The sequence below is a fragment of the Trichosurus vulpecula genome, chromosome 3 (genome assembly GCF_011100635.1).
Source record: "Trichosurus vulpecula isolate mTriVul1 chromosome 3, mTriVul1.pri, whole genome shotgun sequence".
Taxonomy (NCBI): Eukaryota; Metazoa; Chordata; class Mammalia; order Diprotodontia; family Phalangeridae; genus Trichosurus; species Trichosurus vulpecula.
This window is the reverse complement of record NC_050575.1, coordinates 358,563,698-358,581,534: the sequence shown is the minus strand read 5'-3', so window position 1 is coordinate 358,581,534 and position 17,837 is coordinate 358,563,698. Positions and strand designations below refer to the sequence as shown.

The window sequence follows — 17,837 nt, the reverse complement described above, 5'->3', positions numbered from 1 at the left end:
ATTTACTATATATATACAAACACACATACATATATATATACTATATATACATATGTAACAAATGCAAAATAATTGTTATTTTAAAGTTAATTATGTTGTACTTACTATCTATTTACACACACACATATATACATTTACTATATGTATATAGATAGATGTATACAAACACATACATATATACACAATACACAAACACATACATATATACACAATACACAAACACATACATATATACACAATACACAAACACATACATATATATACACAATACACAAACATATACATATATACATACATATATAATACAAATGCAAAATAATTGATGCTATTTCAAAGTTGATTATGTTGCATTTACTATGCATATAGTAAATGCAAAAATGTTTTGATGTAAATATATCAGATATATATATGAATATATCAGGTACGTAATACACAACATACATTTTTCCCTAGTAATAATAATATGATAACAATAGCTAACATTTATATAGAATCCACTATGTGCCAGGTATTGTGCTAAGAGCTTTATAATTATTATCTCATTTGACCCTCACAACAACCCTGGGAGGCAGATGCTATTATCATCCCCATTTTACAAATAAGGAAATTAAGGCAGAGGCCAGATGACTTGCCCAGGGCTCACAGAGCTAACAAAGGTCTGGGGATGGATATGAACTCAGGTCTTCCTGATTCCAGATCTAGTATTCCAGCTACTGTGCTACCTTCTTGCCTCACTACGTAGGCATCTTGTTTAGTCTTTATTTTTGTATTTCCAAAAACTAAGATAATTCCATGCATGCTGTAGGTATTTAATAAATGCTTACTGAATTGAAATGAAGTCAATTTTACCTGAAGTTGCAATCACAGCAGAGAAGCAGAAAAATCACAACCACAAAAAGCCAAAGGGGCTTGATGTCTCAATTTCCCACAGGCTGGAGAATAAATAAGTATCCCCCAGTGCTCAGCCAGAGTTACCTTGCTAGTGTATACCCACCCTATGTATTCATCCCCTGTTCAATGATGGATTCCACTCCCCATCCCACCCCCACCTCAATCTCCAGATCACAGAATAGGAGCAGGTAGAAGGTATCCTGCGTCAAGGGTGGGGATTTGGTCCAATGGGGAACAGCAAAGATTTTCTTTCCTGTTTACTCCTTAAGCCCACGCAGAGCTAAAGTTATTACTAAGCCACTGCATACTCTTCAGACTTCAAAAGCTCCATGATCTCCTCCTTGGGTGATTCCCCCACAAACACAGATCCTGAGTCACTCCACACTTCAGCAGATAATATTAATGAGTTTCTAGAGGAGAACCAATTCATCTCTTGGTGGCTGACCCTCCAGAAGTGAGTTCTTGGCCAGGCTGGACTTTGGATGACAGGTATTGCTGGATTTGTAGGAGAGCATGATGCTTCGGAACAAGGACTGAGCTTGGAGTCAGAAGAACTGGATTCTAATTCTAGCACTCCCACTTACTACCTGTGTGACCCAGGGCAAGTTATTTAACCACTGTGGGCTTCGGTTTCCACAATGGTTAAATGAGAGGAACTAGAGAACCTCTAAGATACTTCCTAGGTCCAAATCAAAAACCCTGCTCTAAGGATCCCCACATTCCTCATCACAGGACAAACTCAACTCAGGAACACAAGCCAAGCTCAAATTCTCCATTTAAAAAAAAACCCTAGAGAAAATCAAAATTTTTTTCTACTTTTCTCCCCCAGCCAAAATCAATCTATATACTAGCAATTCAACAATGGATTCAACTGAAAATAACAAGGACAAAAACATAATTAAACCAATTAAAACTTCCTGAAAGTGAGCAACTGTGAACTAGCAATAGACACTTATATAAGTTTACCGTTTAACTGTTTACAAAGCATTTGTGATTGAACAAGCATGTATGAAATGTCTACTATTTTCCAGATGTCACTCAAGGTGCTGAGCATGCAGATATAACAACTCAAAAAGGGCCACCTGCCAGAACCTGGGCCCCTTTAGCACAGGGTTTGGAAACCCTGGGGTGGCGTCAAGTCACAAGGAGGCCCCAGCAGAGAAGGGCATCAATAGAGGGAGTCCCCTCGTACACATCACCCATATCCATGTAGGCCAAACAACCAGAATCCTACCCAGACATATTAGCAGCTTAGCATTTGTTCTCACAATATGGCTCAGGGGAGTCAGCCTCAATGAGTAAGATGTGTTATGTAAGCCGCTTTGCAGTAGAATCTGCATTTATCAAAGAGAACCTAAAATAATACAGAAAAGCAACAGCCCACCTCCAAAACACATGCTCCCTTAGAGCAGCCTGGCATTTCCCGAATCCCTCCAATTATCATCCTGGGTACTGGCAGGGAGAAAGAGGCATCTTTTCTTTCTTCCTTTCATTTTCTTTCTTTCTTTCTTTCTTCTTTCTTTCTTCTTTCTTTCTTTCTTTCTTTCTTTCTTTCTTTCTCTTTCTTTCTTTCTTTCTTTCTTCTTTCTTTCTTCTTTCTTTCTGTCTTTCTTTCTGTCTTTCTGTCTTCTTTCTGTCTTTCTTTCTTTCTCTTTCTCTCCTTTCTTCTCTCTCTCCTTTCTCTCTCTCTCTCTCTCTCTCTCTCTCTCCTTCCTTCCTTCCTTCCTTCCATCCTTTTCTTTCTTTTTTTAAAAGGAAACTATTAGCAGGAATCTACCCAAAGGCCCTCATTCCCTGAAAAAGAATCTGACCATCACTGGGCAAAGGCAAGTGTTCCAAGCAGCTTCGTGGCTGCTTTTCCTCTTTGAGACTAGGAGAGTCTTAGCTATGTACTCTCCTACCACTGGCAAAACAGTGAAGTCATAATAGGCCATCAAATTAACCATATACACGTATATGGTGTTTAATAGCTTACAAAGTACTTTCATTCCACAAGACCTACTATGTGCCAGGTACCACGTTAAGCAAATTGGAAGACTTAGGTTCAAATCCAACCTCAGGCACCATACTAGCTATGTGATACTGAGCAAGTCACCTAACTTCTCTGGGTGCCTCAGTTTCTCTATCTGTTAAATAAAGAAATTGGACTTGACTGCCTCTAAGATCCCTTCCAGTTCCAAATCCATGACAACAATGAAATGGGTCCTGTTCACATTATCTCTCTAGATTTTTAAAATCTGCCTATGATGAAGACAGCAGTGGATGTTTTTATTTTCATTTCATAGATGAGGCAAAAAGACTGAATAATTTGCCCAAAATCACACAAGGATTTATTGGCCATACTAAGACCCACATTCTCCTCATCCTCGGACCAACCTACTTAAACTCTTTCAATCCCAACAATGTTGTGTGGTAGAAAGACTGCTGGATCTGGAGTGAGGGGGGATGGGTTCAAATCAAGTTTCTGCCCTTAATTGTGTGACCTTGAGTAAGTCACTTGATTTTTCTAGTCCTCATGAGCCCCTTCTTCTGTAAAATAAGGAGATGACCTCTAGCATTCCCTCCAGGTGGGGATCCACCAGTCCTTCTCTGAATCTTGACTTGTATGTTAGCTGCCCCCCCGAGTGTCCTTGTGCTGTCCCTAGCTACTGAAGACCCTGCAGTGGGGTAGTCCATGCAGACCAGACCACTGCCTCACCCTTTTCCCCTACTTTGGAGACACCAACACACCCTTCTCTCCTGCCTGGAGGCACCAGGACATGGATGACCACCTCCTTCTACTGAACAGAGACCACTGCCGCCTCACCTTTCTTATCCTGTTAAGACTAAGACCACCTGCTCTTCTCTCCTGTAAGATCAGAAAGAACATGGATTCATCCGCTAACCAGTGTCTTTCCCAGCTCTGACTCTGTATTTCCTGTTAGTCCCAGAGAAAGGAAGGGATGAGGATAAGTATTAATATGAGCCACTCACTATACCAAATTCTCCTAACAAATATGATCTCATCTGAGCCTCTCAACAATCCTGTGAGATAGGTGCTTTTATTTTCCCCACTTGACAGTTGGGGAAACTCAGCCGGACAGAAGTGAAGTGAATTTCCAGGGTCACATAGCTAATAAGTATCTGAGGCGACATTTGATCTCAGGTCTTCCTAACCCTAGGCCTGGCACGGTATCCACTTCATCCCCTAGATGCCTAAGTCAATCAATCAAACACTTAGTAAGCGCCTGCGATGTGCTAGGCACTGTGCTAAGTGATGGGAAAGCTTGGCTTAGAACTGCCACCCATCTGATCAGGAAGGGCGAGGGGGAAGAAGGTAGGGAAAGAGATTTCAGTAGGTGTGCAAGGAGGAAGACAGCACACTTTGGACAAAGGCGCCATTGGGTCCTAACTGTACTAGGACCCCTTTTCAGGATTCCCTGCCTATGAAGGGAGAGCAGGATTCCCACAGGGCTCATCAGCTATTGGGAAAAGGCATCATTAAAACTGACCCTTGCTATAGATGCACATGGCAATCATGCCAACTTCTCTCCCCAAGAACCAAGCTAATGATTCATTTTTTAAAAAATTAATTTATTTATTTAATTATATCAAGTTGCTTGCCTTCTTAATGAGTGTGGGTGGGGAGGGAGGAAGAGAGAGAAAGTAGAACTCCAGCTAATGATTCTTTAAACAAACAAATCTTGCACACGTTAGTACAAACAGTATTGGTCAACCCATCCTCTCTTTCCTGGGCAGAAAACATCAATGAAGCTGGGACACCTGCATGTGTGATCACTAAAATAATACCACCTTCTTCAATACTTCAAAGGGCCACGGTTTATCATGGAAGCTCCCTCCACTGCAAGCCTCCTCTGTCTTTGTGAACAGTGACAAAATCTCAGTTGTAGGAGGAATCTTAGAAATCACTTAGTCAGTCATGGGACCAAAGGTTCATAGATTTTGGGATGGAGGGAAAATTGGAGGCCAATTAGTCTAACCTCATTTTACAGAGAAGGAAACTGAGACCTGGGGAGGGTAATGATCGAGCTGGGATTTGAACTTGGGTCCTCTAACTCTGTGTCTAGATCCCTTTCCACTACCTTAAATTAGCTTTCCCAGACTGTCTCCATGATGGTTTGTGGACAATAAAAGAATTCACCTGAGGGAAAGTTTTTGATGATTTGTGAAATTAGCTAAATTAAATTCACTAATCCTTCCCTGGGCCTGTACACAAATACTTCCAAGTTTGGAAGGATTTCCAAAACTTAGGCTTCACACTCATAACCTTCAAGAACTGAGGTCCCCTCTGTACTATGATTAATTGTCTTTATGAAGATTCCAGTATAAATAACAGGACTTTTCCTCCTCAGTGAGCTGTTTTTTAAAGGGAAAGATAGAACTCCTATCCTCAGAGAGCTTCCAGTTTAATGGGAGAGACAAGGTGCCCTCCGGAGAAAATCCCTATTCTGAAGTGGAATGTTGCCTCTAAATGTTCAGCAAGACATTATGGGGGAAAATGAAGGCTGGCATCTGGGTGAAGGCAAGGGCTAAAGCCTTTGACCCCCTAGAAGCTCAGAGTCTCCTAGGTGACCTCCACTGCACATTAGCCAGTGTGAGACTTTGGTGAAGGGAAATATTGTTTGAATTTACAGAAATGTTCAGACTGGAGAGGAAGACTGTAGAGCCATGAAAGCTGACTTCAAATATTTAAAGAGTCATCAGGAAGAACTCAGGTCTTCCTGACCCTGAGGGCAGTGCTCCATAGACCGCTCTGCCTGGAGCCTAGATGACCACTAGTCTGGCCTCCACTTCTGACATGCAATATTTCACTAATTATCTTCCGGACAATGAGGAATCTGAATCCACAGTTGTTTCTTGGAACCTCCAGTGAGAGTTCCCTAAATCCTCAAGTCTGGTTGGACAGGGGTCACACTGGTCTCTTTGATGTTCCCAAACATCTTCATCTCCGCTCTGGACATCTCTCTGGCTGTCCCCCATGCCTGGAACGCTCTCCCTCCTTATCTCCAACTACTGACCACTGACTTCCTTCAAGTCCAGCTAAACTCCTTTCCCAGTCCATCTTAATTCTAGCACCTTCCTTCCATTGATTATTTCTTATTTGTCCTGACAACACTTTGCTCGAATGTAGTTGTCTTCACGTTGTCTCCCCCATTAGACTGTAAGTTCCTTGAGAGCAGGGACTGTCTTGACTTTTTGTATCCCCAGTGCTTACCAGAGTGCCTGGCACATAGTGGGTGCTTACCAAATGCTTATGGACTTCTCTACCATTAACTTTATCTGGAGACAACCCCCTCCCTTTCTGCCACCCCTTCTATCCCAGCCTCCTCCATCACGACCTCCTCACCTTCCCCCCGCCATGGAGGGCAGCTTGATTTCATAGTTCTGCTCCATATGGAGCCCCCCAAGCCCCCAGGGCAGGGTTCCTGACTGCCTGATACTTAGACCTTCGGCAATGAAACATAAAACTCTATTGACACAGGCAGAGTCGCAGAATCATTGGAAAGGAGGAAGGAAGGGACTAAGCATTTATACGGCGCCGACTATTTGCCAAGCACTTTTTACAAATATCTCATTTGATCCTTACAACAACCCTGGGGCACAGGTGCTATTATTACCCCCTCTTACAAAGGAGGCAAATAAAAGTTAAGTGACTTGCCCATAGTCACACAGCTAGCGCTTGAGGCTGGATTTGAACTCAGGTCTTCCTGACCCTACCATGGTCCAGCACTCTATCCACCACACCACCAGCAAAGTGTGTAGGACCTGTGATCAATACAACGAGCAAGAAGCCAGGCCTACTCTCCTCCCCAGGAGCAAAGTAGCTGGAGCAGGCTTAGGCCTGCATTCTCTAGGCACTCTCCTGTGTATCTGGATAGCCTTAGAAGAAGAGTCATAGGAATTCTGCATCTCTATCAAGTGCCAGCTGCCCGAAACCCAGGGAGGAAAGTGTGAGTCAGGCTGGAGACTGGAGAACCACTCCTTAGCATCACCTGCACCAAAGGATTCTAGGAAAGGCGTCTCTACTGATGGAGAGGCCGAGTGACCACATCCATGAGGTGGGTCAGAAAAATGCACAGAAATCCTACACAAGAAAGAGTGTATGCCTTGCTCCATTACCACCCTCGAAGGTCTATGTTTCCATAGATCTAGAGTTATAACTACACACACACACATGCACGCACACGTGTACACATGCACACATATATTCACACATGTACACACATGCACACACATACAAACACAAATACAGTTTTCATGAGGCCATAGGCAGTGAGGAAATGATGAAAAGAGGGCTAGGCACTGTAAGACTCAATGTTTTCCAAAGAGAACTCCCTCTTGCTGTGGTAGTGACCCCTTGAGGACACACAAGCGCCTGATGGCCACTGTGAGTGAGGGGCTTTGGAAAAGACCCCCCACTAAGCAGCATTTCTATGGAGGTTTTACCATGGCCTTGGGTCCCTTGAAGTGCAGTCAGGAATTTCAGTTTCATTATACACCTTGGCTGGTGACCAGATATGTGCTTCAAAGGTTTGGCCTCCCCACATGCATACGTGTCTGTAACCAATGTGGGCCCATGACCAAGTCCATATGACCCTGGGTGAGAAAGATGAAGGGAGAATTACCGGCTGTCTGCACCACGGAGGGCAACCTGTCCAAAGGCTTTTTTTTCTCCCCACCAGGCTACCGGGGCAGCAGGACAATGGTTCACCACTAAATGGCACTCTCTGTCTGCTGTCAGCACAAGAAAACCCAAGAGAAGGCATTTAAGCAGTTAACTCACGTACCGATTCCATTCGCAACCACTGAGTCATGGCTAACTTCACATTCATTGGCCATTTCGGGTTCTCCCTCATGCTCATTCAAATCCAAGTTGGGCGGGTGGGAGGCATCCTCAAAGTGTCCCGTGTCCTTCTCATGACTGGCATCTCCATTCAGTATCCCACTGTGTGCCTTTTTTAATGGCATGATTTGCAAGCCACTAGGCGTAGTTCGGTAAGAAACAGTCTTGGCAGCCCTGTCCCCTCCTGACTGGGGCTTTGTGGTATACCCCTTTTTTGGTTTTTGGAGGGAAGGGTTCATCCGCTTCTTTTTGTGGGAACTTCCTTTGCTCTTCCCTGATTCAGGTCTATGAGACAGTTTCTCAATCGGAGCTCCTCGGCTTTCTCTTAGGAATTTGGGGGCGTTGGTCTGCTTCCCAGACTTAATCCTCTTCTCTCTTGCCACATGGAGCCCATTAAACTCATCGATAAACTCCTCGCAATGCAATAAATGATGCTCGGGCTCCCATGTGTCCTCATTGCTACCATAACCTTTCCATCGGATGAGATATTCCCATTTCCCTTTCTTGTTCTTCCTCTTGTCTACGATCCTCTCAACCTGAGATGGAAAGAGACAGAAGATTAGAATGTAAAAGCAACATCAAAAAAACACCCCCCTAAAACACCAACAACAGAAAAGACAAGGTGCCCTCCGTGAAGATGAACCTACTTCCCGGTTCTAGGTGGGGACACCTAATCCCCAAAGTCAGCACTGTCAACAGTATACAAGAAGGGAGATTTTATTTTAGGCCATTATTTAACTGATAAAAACCCCACTGTTGTTTGCCTTTGAGACCCTGGAGTTCCTGCCAAGCGCATCCTCATACTCCTCATCAGGAAAGTAAGGAAATTGAAGTAGTGCAATCCTGAAGAAATTATCCAGCCCTGACCTTCTATGAGCTAAGAAAACATTTACCTGCTTTGAATCATCCTCCCCAGAGCCAGACTGCCCAAAGATGCTGTCTCTGATATCTACGGCTTTCATGAAATGGGGGCTTTTTGTTTTAAGTCATGGTTCCTTAAAAAACATAATTGGGTTTAACCTGGATGTACAACTGCTACCAACCAGAAAGACAGGTGAATAAATGGATGCTGACGACTGCCCCCCTCTCGACAGAGAGGTGATGGGCTCAAGGTCTAGAATAAAACACACATTTTTGGGTAAAGCCAATATAAGAATTTGTCCTATTTTATGATGCATATTTCTTACAAAGGCTTCATTTTTTAATTTTTTTTCTGCCTTTGAGAGGATGAAAGGGAAAGTAGGAAAAAAGAAAAGGAAAAAAGGAAAAGAAAGAAAAGTGGATCGTTCAGGCATCTTGAAAGAAAAACACAGAGAAGGAAAAGGAAGGAAGGCCAGAAAGAACCACAGATGAGCAGGGCAGTTTTGAAAGTTTCATGTTGACCTGATGTATTTAAAAAGAAAAGCCAGCTGTATTTACTAGAGATCTGCTGTTTTTCCTGTATCATTATGTATATGGAGATGTCTGTTTTTATTTGCCATTTGTTAAGGTCAGAATAAAAACAAATTTAAAAAAACAAAAACTAGACGGATGCTGAGGCACAATGTATCATGAGCCCAAAGGCTTCTTCACCTACCTTTCCCCCTCTGGGAGCCATCTGGGAAATGGGTAGAATCACATATATTTGAGAGAAGGAAGTAGGAAAGAATCCAAAGATTGCAGGACCTGTATGTATCTGGCAGTGTTTTCTATAAAATCATAAAAAAACTTCAGCCTCACCTTCGTTCATTGCTTCTTCCTTCCTCATAGTCAGAGTGGGCTCAAGGGGGACCTGTCATCACTATCTTGTCTCCAGCTAATCAAAATGGATAAGGTGTATATACTGCTTACTATGTGCCAGGCACTGTGCTAAGCACTTTACAATTATTATCACACTTGATAATAACAATAATGATAATAATAATTATAATAGCTAGCACTTATATAGCACTTAGTATGTGCCAAGAATTGTGCTAAGCACTTTGCAATTATTATCACATTTAATAACATAATATTTTGTAATTTGGTTGTTTCAGTCGTATGCAACTCTCTGTGACACCATTCAGGGTTTTCTTGGCAAAGATACTGGGATGGCCTGCCATTTTATTCTCCAGCTCATTTTACAGATGAGGAAAGTGAGGCAAACAGGGTTCAGTGACTTGCCCAGGGTCGCACAGCTAATAAGCATCTGAGGTCAGATTTGAACTCAGGTCTTCCTGACTCCACACTGGGCACTCTATCTGCTGCACTAAATATAAATGCCCTTTCTTTTATAGTTAGACCAGGATTCTTAACTTTTTTCTGACATGGAGTCCTTTGGCAATCTAAAGAAGCCTATGGACCCCTTCTCAGAGTCATGTTTGTAAATGCACACAATAAAATATATAGGTTTACCAAGGGAGCCATTTATACTGAAAAAGTTATGAAAATATTTTTTAAAGTTCATTGTGCCAAGAACCCCTGTGTTAGAATTTCCCTTTATTTTTGGGTCTCTTCACCCCTCTGAGGGATTTTTGAGGCTGTCTCAGACTTCTCTACCTCAATAAAAATGAACATGACAGGAATTCTCTTTGGACCTGGTTATCTTAGCTGCCCAGCTATCTAATGATTTTTCTCCTCCCTTTGAAAGCCCATCAATGTGACTTCCTAGGGACAGGAAGGGAGATGGATTTCTTCCCTCTTCCATCCTTCTCCCTCATATCCTGCTCAAGCTCTATTCACAGTGGATTGAAGTGTGGCCGATCCTACTGTCACCCGCAGCATCTTACATTTCCATTCTGTTAATCTGCCAGTCCTCAATAGAACTGGAAGGTTATACAAGGGGGTGAGGACCCTAGCAGCCTGAATCCCCTATCCAGGAATGTGCAGCCACCTTCCATACCGAGACAATAACTGTTCTCTTCCTTAGGCTATAGAATGAATTCTTGAAATTTGTTATTTGAAATGAACTTGCAGTATATTAACTGCAGTAGCGGTGAAAAAAAATTCCAACCAGTATGGATGTAAATGGGAAAAGGGCTGGTCAAAAGACCTAAGCTTCAGTTTCAGTTATGACACTTATTCTCCCTATGTGACCACGGATAAGTTACATACTCTCCTGAGCCTCAGTTTCTCCATCTGTAAAATGAGAAGGTTAAGAGGACAAGATGAGGGGGCAGAGCCAAGATGGGGGCTGGAAAACAGGGACTTGTTTAAGCTCTCCCCCAAATCCCCCCAAACACCTGTAAAAATGGCTCTGAACAAATTCAAGAGCTGCGGAACTGACGAAATAGCAGAGGGAAACAAGTTTCCAGGCCAAGAGAGCCTGGATGGTCACTGGGAAGGGTCTATTGCACCATACTGGGAGTGGAGCACATCTCAGCGTAGGCCACATCAGGACCAGACTGGGAGTCAGGCAGAGCAGGCCTGAGGGCCATGAATCATTGAACTGTGGCAGTTACCAGACTTCTCAACTGACAAATGCTAAAGACCACGGAGCAAGTCAGTGAGAAAACTGCTGGATCTGGGTGAAAGAAGTGCGTGGTCCAGCCCCAGCCTCAGAGGTGGCAGAGGTGGCAAGGCAGCAGCATCAAGAAGCTCCCATGGCTGCTTCCAGAGCTCCAGAGGCAGCTGCTTCTGGCCCCAGGCCCACCTGATAGGAGGAATCGAGCAGCGGATCAGAGCGGGAGTGCAGGGAGCACTTTGCTGGCACAAAGGCAGCGTTCCCTTGCTTTTCCCTGCTTGGATCTGAGTCATGTTCCTTGTTGGCAGTTCTTGGGGTGGGGGGTGGGGAGGAGCGCTTCTGTGGCAGACCTTGTGGTGACTGTGGAGTAGAAGGAACTCTGAAAACAGCAGTGCAGCCCCTAAAACTTGAGACAAAGTACTCTCTACTCTAAAAGCAGTCATATCCTGACAAAAAGCTCAAGGGTCAAGTAGTTGGTTGGGAACATGAGCAGGCAGCGCAAAAGGACTCAGACTATAGAATCTTTTTTTGGTGACAAAGAAGATCAAAACATACAGCCAGAAGAAGTCAACAAAGTCAAAGAGCCTACATCAAAAGCTTCCAAGACAAATGATTGGTTTCAGGCCATGGAAGAACTCAAAAAAGATTTGGAAAGGCAAGTAAGAGAAGTAAAGGAAAAATTGGGAAGAGAAATGAGAGTGATGCAAGAAAAATCATGAAAAACAAGTCGATGACTTGCTAAAGGAGACCCAAAAAAATACTGAAGAAAATAACACCTTAAAAAATAGACTAACTCAAATGGCAAAAGGGCTACAAAAAGCCAATCAGGAGAAGAATGCCTTAAAAAGCAGAATTAGCCAAATGGAAAAGGAAGTCCAAAAGACCACTGAAGAAAATACTACCTTAAAAATTATAATGGAGTAAGTGGAAGCTAGTGACTTTATGAGAAACCAAGAAATTATGAAACAGAACCAAGGCAATAAAAAAATGGAAGACAATGTGAAATATCTCATTGGAAAAACCACTGACTTGGAAAATAGATCCAGGAGAGATAATTAAAAAATTATTGGACTACCTGAAAGCCATGATCAAAAAAAAGCCTAGACATAATCTTTCAAGAAATTATCAAGGAAAACTGCCCTGATATTCTAGAGTCAGAGGGCAAAATAAAAATTGAAAGAATCCACTGATTGCTTCTTGAAAAAAGTGCCAAAAAGAAAACTCCAAGGAATACTGTCATCAAATTCCATAGTTCCCAGGTCAAGGAGAAAATATTGCAAGCAGCCAGAAAAAAACAATTTGAATATTGTGGAAACACAATCAGGATAACACAAGATCTAGCAGCTTCTACATTAAGGGATCAAAGGGCTTGGAATATGATATTCCAGAGGTCAAAGGAGCTAGGATTAAAACCAAGAATCACCTACCCAGAAAAACTGAGTATAATACTTAGATATAGATATATAGATAGATAGATATAGATATATAGACAGAGGGCACAGGGTGAGTTGAATATGAAGGGATGATATCTTAAAAAATAAAATTAAAGGGTGAGAGAGGAATATATTAGGAGAAGGAGAAAGGGAGAGATAGAATGGGGTAAATTATCTCACATAAAAGGGGCAAGAAAAAGCAGTTCTATTGGAAGGGAAGAGGGGGCAGGTGAAAGGAAATGAGTGAATCTTGCTCTCATCGGATTTGACTTAAAGAGGGAATAACATACACACTCAATTGGGTATCTTACCCCACAGGAAAGTAGGGGGGAAGAAAGGGGGGATGATAGAAGTGAGGGCAGATACGGGAAGGAGGAAATCAAAAGCAAACAGTTTTGAAAAGGGACAGAGTCAAGGAAGAAAATTGAATAAAGGGAGACAGGATAGGATGGAGGGAAATATAGTTAGTCTTTCACAACATGACTGTTATGGAAGTATTTTGCATAATGATACATGTGTGGCCTATGTTGAATTGCTTGCCCTCTCAAGGAAGGTGGATGGGGAGGGAAGAAGGGAGAGAATTTGGAACTCAAAGTTCTAAAAACAAATGCTCAAAAAAAGTTGTTTTCACATGTAACCGGGAAATAAGATATACAAACAATGGGGAATAAAAATCTATCTTGCCCTACAAGAAAGTAAGGGGGAAGGGGATAAAGGGATAAAGTGGGCGGGAGAGTGGGGTGACAGAAGGAAGGGCAGACTAGGGAAAGGGGCAATCAGAATATATGCCATCTTGGAGTGGGGGGAGGGTAGAAATGGGGAGAAAATTTGTAACTCAAAATTTTGTGGAAATCAATGTTGAAAACTAAAAATATTAAATAATATTTAAAAAATTAAAAAGAGGACAAAATGAAAGGCCTTAGGAGAGCCCCAGTCTCCCATAACACCCAACAAAGACACATAAGATAACCAAATCAAGTCAACCATCATTTTTTTCAGTGCCTGCTATATGACAACAATCATTTATTAAGCACCTGCTGTATGCACTAGGGATACAAAGAAAAGCAAAAACCAGCCCCTGCTCTCCAGATGCTCTCAGTCTAATGGGGGAGACAACAATCAGGCAGCTATTTGCAAAGAAGATAAACACAGGATAAATTGGAAATAATCTCCCAGGGAAGGTGCTAACATTAAGCAGGACTAGGAAAGGCTTTCTGCAGAAGGAGGACTTTGGCTAAGATCTGAAAGAAGCCAGGAGGAAGAGATAATAAGGGAAAGCATTGCAGATAACTATCTAGTTAGGAAATGGAGTATTTTGGGAAGAGCAATGAAAAGACCAGAGTCACTGGATGACAGAGTATGAGGAAGGGGGTAAGGTATGAGAAAGATTGGAAAAGTAGGAAAGGCTGGGTTATGGATGGTTTATACTTGATCCTAGGGGTAAAAGGGAGGATATTATTAGAGGATAATCTAGGTGGCTCAGCGGATAGAACACTGGACCTGAAGTCAGGAAGATATGAATTCAAATCTGGCCTCAGATACTTACTAGCTGTGTGACCCTGGTCAAGTCACTGAACCTCTGTTGGATCCAATACACTGGAGAAGAAAATGGCAAAACACTCCAGTATTTTTGCCAAAAAAAAAAAAAAAAACTCCATGGACAGCATGGTCCACAGGGTCACAAAGATTCAGACCCAATGACACAAGCAAACAACAGAGTTTATTAAATGGGAAGGGAAGGCTGACATGTTCAAATTTGAACTCTATAGAAATCACCTTGACAGGTGAGTGGAGGAAAGACTGGAGAGGGGAGAGATTCGAGGAGAGAAGACCCCAGAAGGTTACTCCAGTAATACAGGCAGAGGTGACGAGGGTCTGCACCAGGGTGGTGACAGTGGCAGAGGAGAGAAGGAGGCATCATACATGAGAGATATGGTGAAGATGGAATAGGCAGCATTTGGGAACAGATCAGATCTGTGGGGTGGGACAGAGTGAGGAGCGGGGATGACACCGAGGCAGTATGCCTAGGGAGTTAGAAGGATGCTGGTGCCCTTGACCATAGTGGGGAAGTTAGGAATAGGGGAGGGTTTGGGGGGAAAAGATAACGAGGTGAGTTTTGGACATGTGGAGTTTAAGATGTCTATGAGACAAGTCAGTTTGAGATGTCCACTAGATAGCTGGGGATGCAAGACTCATGGAGAAGAGACAGGTAAGGACTGGACTAATAGATCTGAGAATCAGATAAACCATAATCAAGGAGAATAAAGAGAAAGACTTATAAGCCCCTCCAGCCAATCAGGAACTGTATAAGAAAGTGGCCAGAAGTCTACGCATATTCACAGGGGACATATGCCAAGGGGAGTGGAGGCCAAATCAAACTCTAATAAACCAGGCCTGGATGCTATTAGGATCTTGGGTGCAGACTGTTAGAACAAGCATGTAGGGACAGAGCCAGTCCTTAATAGGTTCAGGGAGCTGGCCAGGACCAGCCTTGGGGCTTTCAAAGCCAAAGCAGGAAAGTCGTAGTCAATTTAGCATAAGGCACAAGGCTTCCCTTCAAGGGAAAGAAACCAATGTTTCTGGGCCTTTCAAAGGACCATGAAGCAATTGTTGCTTTTTTTGTTTTTTATTTCTATCAAAGCCACACCAAGAGACAGGTCAAACTACTAACTAGTGGCAGGGTCATGCCAGGAATGCTCCACAGGGCTCAGACTAGCATGTCACCCACATCCAGTCCACTTTTACAGCTGCAACAGAAGAAGGGACCAATGCTTAGGCTGGAAATGAGAATAAATAAAATTTCAGTTTCAGTGTGGATTGTAAAGATTTTATTCAAGGTAGAAAAGTACAAGAATCCATGATGAGGACCTGGACTAGGGGGAATCAGGGCAAAGAAGTGGAGTCAGAACATTTCCATTATAGATGATTAATGTCAAAGAGATTCCTTCTCCACTCACTTCTTGTTTGTAAATACAGAAAAGAGAAAAAAAAGAGGGAAAATGTATAAGAAGTAATGATGGAAGGAAAAATACAATTAACTATCACAACACTGAACAAGAATGGGATAAATGCACTCATAAAATGGAAATGGACAGCAGAATGTATCAGAAAGCAGAATTCATCAATATGTTCTTTATAAGAAACAAACCTGAAATATTAGGAATCATTTGTAGTACAAATGAGGGGCTAGAGCAGAATTTATTATGCTTTAGGTGAATTCATCCAGGCATAAACAGTAACCATGATCATAGACAAAGTCATGGTAAAAAACAGATATGGCAAAAAGAAATGTGTGCAGGGTAACTATATTATAATTAAAAGTACCATAGATAACAAAATAATATCTGTATCTATCTATCTATCTGAACTAAATGCAAATGTACCAGATGCCAGTGCATCTAAGTAACTGAACTACAGAGATGCAGCAAAACTAAATATTAGAAATGCTTTAAATTATGGAATATTAGAAATACCCAACAAACATTAGAACAATAAACAAGGCCCAAACAGAATTTTAGAAAAATTGGATGTGAGATCTCTCTGGCAGTCACTAAACGAGAATTTATAGATATTTCTTAGTTGTATCTTTGCCAAAAAAATGACCATAACTAGCTCATGACCATATGTGGAAAAGCAGAAATATTTATTAAACATATTTACTGACCACAGTGCAACAAAAATTATGATCAATAAAGGGCATTTGAATAAAGGATACCAAATAATATAATCCTAAAGACTATGTGAATCAAAGAAAAAATTATAGAAACAATACATAATTTCATAATGAAAAAATATGCCATAACATTTGAAATACAGCCAAAGCAAATCATTGGGGAAAAGCATATTTTCATCAACAAAAGAAAGAAAAAATCAATGAACTGGGCATGCAACCAAAAAAAAGCAGAAAAGCTACACATTTTTAAAAAGATAAATATGCACGAAAAAGAATTTCTAAAAATAAAAGAGATAAACTTAAAAACAAAAAAGGTATTAAATTGATAAATAAAATTAGAAGTTATTTTCTGAAAGGAGAATTTGCAACAAATAAAGAAGAAATAGAAGAAAGTATAAGGGATTATTTTAGCCAATTATATTCAAACAAAACTAGTAAATGAAATAGATTCCTTCAAAAATATAAAATATCCAGATAAATAATTAACTAATATGTATTTATTAAATGAGTTACAAGCACTGTGCTAATTTTTTGAATAGAACAAGAAATAAAGAACTCAAAAGAAGGAAACTGAAAAAAGAATAAATAAATTCCAAGAAAAAAATGTGTATTCAATCAAATGTTCAAAGAGCAATTAACTCCAACTGCAAAAAATATGGAATATATCTTCTCAAATCCCTTCTATAAGATAAATATAGTCCTCAAAGATAAACCTGGGAAAGATAAATAAAACTACAGATCAATACAGAACCAATCAGGAACATGATTTACTCTGCGGTATATTTAAATATCTTTAAAAAAAAAAACTTCTGAAATTATCAGCCTAAAATCTTTTTTAAAAAAACAGAATGGTGTGTATTGCCTTTTATTTGAGTTAATCACTTAGAGTTGCTTCCAACCTTTCCCAGATTTTTGTTAAACAAAATTAGGAAAAATGTTAAAAGGTTAAAGCTATGTAATTTATGAAATAAGGCTGCATGTTTACATGCTTCAAGTGATCCTCAAGTTTTACTCATCATGGGACTGTGAATGCATGATCTAAAGTTAAAAGGTCATGTCATTATTAAAAATACAGAAAAGAAGAGATACATTTCATAACTATGGATGGCACAAAGCTCTTAACCAAACACAAGGGACACAGATAATCACAAAAGATAAAATGGACAGTTTTAATTAGATAAAATTGGGGGGGATTGCAAACAAAATTAATAGAATTAGAAGAAATACAGTTAAATAGTTAATTGGAAAAATTCTTTGCAGTAAATATCTCTGATGAATGTCAGATTTCCAAGATATTTAGGGAATATGTATGTATGTATATATATATATATATATACACATATATATACATATATATACATATATATAAATGTATGTATTCATATTATATATATATAAACAAAAGCCATTCACCAATAGATAAGTGGTCAACAGATACAAAATGGCAGTTTTCAAGAAAAAAAGTAATGCAAGCTATAAATAACCATATAAAAATGTTCCAAATCACTAATAAGAAAAGTACAAATTAAAACAACTCTAAGGTTCCATTTTCTATCCATCAGATGGGCAAAGATA

General features: G+C 40.8%; 1 protein-coding gene across 1 annotated transcript in view; it reads right to left on the bottom strand.

Moving 5' to 3' along the window:
• CDYL2 (chromodomain Y like 2) overlaps nt 1-17,837 on the bottom strand; it is a 160,153-nt gene that overhangs the window by 69,910 nt on the left and 72,406 nt on the right. The window contains exons 2-3 of the mRNA XM_036750033.1: nt 7,680-8,271; nt 7,339-7,488 (exon numbers count right to left, since the gene is read on the bottom strand). Of these exons, the coding sequence (XP_036605928.1) occupies nt 7,339-7,488; nt 7,680-8,271 (742 nt within the window). The remainder of the gene's footprint in view (nt 1-7,338; nt 7,489-7,679; nt 8,272-17,837) is intronic.